The sequence below is a fragment of the Sinocyclocheilus anshuiensis genome, unplaced genomic scaffold (genome assembly GCF_001515605.1).
Source record: "Sinocyclocheilus anshuiensis isolate Anshui unplaced genomic scaffold, SAMN03320099.WGS_v1.1 scaffold623, whole genome shotgun sequence".
NCBI classification, from domain to species: domain Eukaryota; kingdom Metazoa; phylum Chordata; class Actinopteri; order Cypriniformes; family Cyprinidae; genus Sinocyclocheilus; species Sinocyclocheilus anshuiensis.
Window position 1 is genome coordinate 25,555 of NW_015548226.1, and position 6,000 is coordinate 31,554.

Consider the following 6,000-nt stretch of genomic DNA (forward strand, 5'->3'; position numbering starts at 1 on the left):
TGCGCATTAAGGAATTTATTTGGTAAAAGTGTTTCCATCGTAGTTTATGCGCATGTTTTCTTACCGGATAAGAAATTTGTCCTACTAAGTTGAGCGCAAAAGTTTTTTTAATGCACATCTTGGCGTTTCCAACCAGCGTTTTTTTATGCGATATCCCAAAATGCGCATAATAATATGCACATTTTTAGAATTTATGTGCATCTTGGCGTTTCCATCCAGGGTTTTTTATGCGATACCCCAAAATGCGTATAAAAAAAAGATGGATGGAACCATAGCTATTGAGACCCAATACAGGGAAATATGTAACTATCAATATTTAGTGATTACGTCTTTGCTAACAATAGGGCTACTGTTTGTTTACATCGCTCACCTGAGCCAAAGAACGTGCTCCAGGGAGTGGGACATTTCCGTGGGGCTGGGTTTGGCTCTGCTATGGGCAAGGCGTTCATGTGCAGGTAGGTGGAGATTCGACTGGCTTGAACCGCCACCAAATTGCCGCCCACACCTGCAGCAAGTCAAAACAAACAAAGTGTGCAATGATCTCAGGTGTGTCATAGTGAGGGCTAGTAAACACAACCAATGGAAACACTGAATCATGAGATACGAGGAGATAAGGAGTCTCACCGTTGATGACGGGAGTGAAAACTGCCATTCCAGCAAAGTTGGGGTTAGATACTGTCTTATCCAGAATGAGGCCTCCAACACTGTTTCAAAAGAAGTCAAATCTAATTTTTACGACACAAAGATTACTGCATCTGTGGTGTCAGGTGAATGATTGACATACTGCTGTCAGCCGCACGTGAGTAATCCATCCATCATAAAGAGGAATGAGGAAATCGAGCATCTTTCTGTTAATCAGTGTTCTTCCTACCTGCTGATCGCCATGGCTATAATGACAGGCTCCCAGCCTGAGTACAGCACTTCCCGGGTGGAAGGTGTCCGCCGGGCGATAAGTACCCAGATGGGTGTCAGGGCGACGAAGAAGGCACAAACCATTGGGTTGGCATAATCGTTGAATTCTGTAAGGAAAAAAATGACATTTATTGACAAATTGAATACATTTTCATAAGTTATAAATGATACATATACACCTATATGTGGCTAAATACTGTAAATATATACAGTATTATGTATAATGGTTATATATATATATATATATATATATATATATATATATATAGAGACTGAATTGTCATGAACAACACATTTAAAGGAAGACCTGTGGAATTCATCACCAGTTCATACAGTTTTAAAACCAAAGCCTGTTGAGAAATAATCACATACAACATTCTTTTGGGTGCAATTTTACACCCGGATTCTGGAGAAGTTGGGTAAGATGAAAGCTTGGTTGACCTACTATTTTTACTTTGGCCGTTGCTTGTTTATATCCAGATAGTTTGGTCTGTGAGGTTTGATAAGTCATAAACATGCAATTAATCTTTACCATAAATGTTTCCATCCGCACACTCTCATTTTACAATTGTTCACCGCACATCAAAACAGCAAGGTGCTGCCACAAGAATGCTCTAACAATAAATGTGCTCTTGTGTTGTTTCATTGCAAAGCACAATCTAAACTAGAATATTTGCTCCCACTTGTTGTCTTGTTGTCTCTTTATGGAGTCTAAAGGGAGAGACTGCAGAGTCTAATAGGTGCACCAAAGAAACTCACAAAGCAAGTGGTGTTCACAAGCTCCAACATGCCCCAACATGCTCCGCTATGCTCTAACATGACTCAGCATGATGACTTAGGGAAATCTGACTGAATGTATTACTCGTGAGAATCAAAAGTACACAAAACCCACGATAACCCTCAACAGAAGAAACGGTCAAGTGTACTGTTTTATATTTGAATATATTTTAAAATGTAATTTATTCCTGTGATGCAAAGCTGAATTTACAGCATCATTACTCCAGTCTTTAGTGTCACATGATCCTTCAGAAATCATTCCAATATGCTGATTTGCTGCTCAAGAATTATTATCAGTATTGAAAAGAGTTGTGCTGCTTGATATTTTTGTGGAAATCGATAGATTTTTTCAGGATTCTTTGATGGCTAGAAAGTTATTTGAAATATAAATTTTGTAATTGAAATGTCTTTACTGTCACTTCTGATCAATGTAATGCATCTTTAATGAATTAAAGTATTAATTTAGTAAAAAAACTAAATCAGACCCAAAACCTTTAAATGGTAGTGTAAATATAAATATAATGTACATATAATGTGCACATATAAACATACGTATACATACTTATGCTTATTCTTGGACACTCTTCTATTACACTTGCACTTTCTTCTTCTGGATTTTTGTCGAAAAAAGTAAAGTTAATCTTCTTTTTAAATCACCAAGCAAAGGTTGAGATGCCATTTTCTCCCGGACTGTGGCAGTTACTCTGCAGAAGTTTTATGATACAGACAGTGCCAAAATGTGGCTAATTAAAGAAGAAACTGACTTTTGATATCTTCAGTTAAGACATGCAAATGTTTCATTTCAGGAGCTGCCAAGATAGTTTCTTATTCCTCCACTGAACTAGACTCAGAAACAGAGGAAAGATAATTACGTTTCTAGGCCATTCAGTTCATAAGTTATCCACTAAAATGTAAGCGAATCTACAAACTTTAGTGTGCCTGCTCATATATCTGCTTGCACTTGGATCACAAAATGCACTGACAGTAGATATCTGATTACGGCAATGTTCCCAAAGAGCTCAGCCAAATAACAGGTGTTCACTCACCGAGCTCCTTATACAGGCCAGTACTGATGCCAGCCAACAGTGCCAGGGTGATCAGGTCACCGAGGCTGGCTGCAATGGGGGTGGCCACATTGTCTGGGTTGATACCAACTTTCCTGGATGCAATGATAACCCCGATCATGATAAGACCTGGGCGGAAGAGGAGAGGAAAGATTTGTCTAGTTAGCGTTGATATGGTGGAATTAACACAGGAGATTGTGTCAATCCCAAACAATGAAGACTACATTCTTCGTTTTTGATACCTCCTGTTTGGAGGATATATTTCCACTCTAGTGCTGAAATGAGACCTCAGAGCTGCTTTGTCTTTCCAGGTTCAAAAGCAAGCATTAGCTGCTACTCACCTCAGCTAGTACGTTTCTTTTTAGGGTGTCATAACATTTCAAAACTCTACATGGATAATATGACAGATATTTTTTTAAAAGTAACACTGCAATACAATACATATTGTAGAAACATTAATGTATATATATATATATATATATACATACACACGCACACACACACACACACACACATCATCAGAGCAGTGCTGACAACACGTTTCTGTGCGCGTGTGTTTCCGTGTGTGCAAGTGTAACCGGACTGTATGTGTGTGCAGTGGTGTATTGGTGCCTGGAGAAGTGGGTATACTCTTAATTTATGCCCCAATTTTTTTTAAAGCGACCCAGCAAAGGATGAACACCATGTGTTATAAACAGTGACGTGTAAAACTAGTCTTGTATATTTAGTTGTATATTTAGATGTCACGACCCTCTCACCTAGCAGCAAAGAAGCGATGAATGCGGTGGCCACACTGCTGGCACAGAGCAAGACAGCATGGCCCATCTTAAAATTACCCTCTGGAATCCAGCCAAAAATGACTGCAGCGATGGAAGCCAGGAAGCCGACCACTGTGGCCTGAACCTGAAATCAGGAGGGGCACGATGAACTCGGACACCTCTTTTAAACATCCTCCCACCCTCCTGAATGTCAAAGTCTTCATGTCAAGTTTACTTTGTTCTCTTTCATCATTGGTGTACTGTACACATGCCATTATTGGGTTTAGGGGTCATTTCCAAGAAATACATCACCCAATCATTACATAATTGTTTAGTCAAGCATGCAATCTGGAGAAGTCAATCCTCATATGACATGTGACTCGGTGCCAATGATTGGCGCACACATTGCACACATATCTGACAAATATTTAGGAATGACCATCCCGACTGTAAAGGGTGAAATCTGATCTGTTTCTTCTAAAACTGCTGACTCGTTCATTAATTTAACATGCACTGCATAGCGAATGTTATATAGTTCACTACATAAGGAAAGATTGTGAAAAATATGCATTTGGACACAGCTTCAGTCAATACCACACACTGTGTATAATGTTCAGTGTTAACTAAAACTATTAAAAATAATTTTCTGTAAATTAAAGCTGAAATAAAATGTAAATGTTAGAAAAAATAAACTTAAATGAAAATTTAAAATACTGACTTGAAAACTAACTGAAATACGTTTCAGTTTAAATATTAATTATTTTAATATATTTTTTTTAAAAACTAATAAAAATGACAAAACCACATAACAAAATGACTAAAATGTAAACTAAAATTAAAATGAAATGGAAATCGGCAGCGATAGCCTCGTGGCCAGTGCACCGACATACAGCACCACTGTGCTACAGGTGTCCTGAGTTTGAATCCCGACTCGAGGACCTTTCCTAATCCCACCCCTATCTCTCTACCACTTCGCTGCCTGTCAGTTCTGATCTGTCCTATCATAATAAAAAGGTGAAAATGTCAAAAATAAATCTTTAAAAAAAAAGAAGAAAACGGAAATATAAAAATAAAAGTGAATTCAAAATATTACTTAATAGTTATAAATTGTACTAAAATAACACTCCTGACATTACATATGTGTTGTGTCACAAAAATCTGACACATTAAAAGATTAATAATTTACTCAGATTTTAAAATTTTAAACTTCATATGTGGTATGTAAACATCGGATTATATATTCTTATTTGCTTATTTCACAATCAGATTTGCCAAATAACCAGATTTTCGCTGCTTGTCTGAACAAAGCCTTGTGAACTGAAGAGTTGGCATGTACATTAGACAAACAGGATTGATATTTTTAGAAGGTTACCAACCTGAATTAGTGCGAGGTTTCCCATGATCATTTTCCACATATCCTTGGCCGTATCCATTTGTCCAATATTAGCCTGGGGAGGGGGGGGCGGAAGAGAGAACACAGGAAGTCCATTTACAAATGTTTCCATTATAGTTTAACCACTGCACACTTGCCTCTGAGTGAACAACACCGTTCTCGCTTAAGAGTTTAGATGCATGTTTTTTTTGATCGTACAGCGGATCGCTCAGAAAAGCTGCATGGTTAGAGGAATCATTCATAGCACGAATGGTGTAGGATGGGTTGCGTGCTAAAACGGAATACTTTGGGTATACAAAAGCCTAATAATATCATAGTTAAACATTTCATGATCCAATCAAATTTCAGTGGATAAAACAAATCTCCATCCTACATTATTTCCCACTGGATATTCTGTTTCACTCTGAAATACACAAAGTACACTGCAGGAGATATTTCATGTTGTCTTCAAGAACCACAAAACAGCAAGTAGTGCTGATAGGATCATCATTAATCTGTGATCTTTCCATGAAAATGAAACATACATGGTAGGAAACATACATTTGCTGGTGCTCAGGCGCTTTTGGTTCAGCTTCCACTAGAACAAACAGTGGTCAGTTCACAAGACAAAAGAGGGTTTGATGAGCTGGACAGATGCATCTTATCCTACTCTCCCTACTTATCTCATCTCTCTCAGTACAGACACTAATGTCAAGTGGCTCCGGCCCAACAGAAGCTTTCTGTATCATGGGACGAGGCCTTTCCTGACCTGGACCCACTCAGATGGGACAAAACTACCTGCCTCAGGAGGTAGGTTTGTGTCCTAGGAAACAAACCCCCAAAAAAACCTATGAAAACAAAATGTTTTCTGGATATTAACTCATTAAGGTTATCAGTATGATAGTATACTTATAAAGTTGACGTAAATGCTAATAAAACAGCATATAACAAATCATGGGCTATTGCAGTGTAATATTAGCATACTGAGTGCTATAGTGGAGGGTTATTATAGTTAACTAAACCTAAAACTAAAACCATTTAAAAACATTTTTGTTTGAAATAAAATAAACGTTAAATGAAGTAATATATATATATATATATCTATATATATATATAT

General features: G+C 37.6%; 1 protein-coding gene across 3 annotated transcripts in view; it reads right to left on the bottom strand.

The window, feature by feature from the left end:
* Positions 1-6,000, bottom strand: part of LOC107654373 (solute carrier family 41 member 1-like) — a 42,049-nt gene that overhangs the window by 1,857 nt on the left and 34,192 nt on the right. For all 3 annotated transcript variants that reach the window (XM_016441415.1, XM_016441414.1, XM_016441416.1), the window contains 6 exons: positions 4,888-4,959; positions 3,512-3,656; positions 2,736-2,882; positions 872-1,019; positions 625-704; positions 371-505 (listed from right to left, as the gene is read on the bottom strand). In XM_016441415.1, coding sequence (XP_016296901.1) covers positions 371-505; positions 625-704; positions 872-1,019; positions 2,736-2,882; positions 3,512-3,656; positions 4,888-4,959 — 727 coding nt within the window. The remainder of the gene's footprint in view (positions 1-370; positions 506-624; positions 705-871; positions 1,020-2,735; positions 2,883-3,511; positions 3,657-4,887; positions 4,960-6,000) is intronic.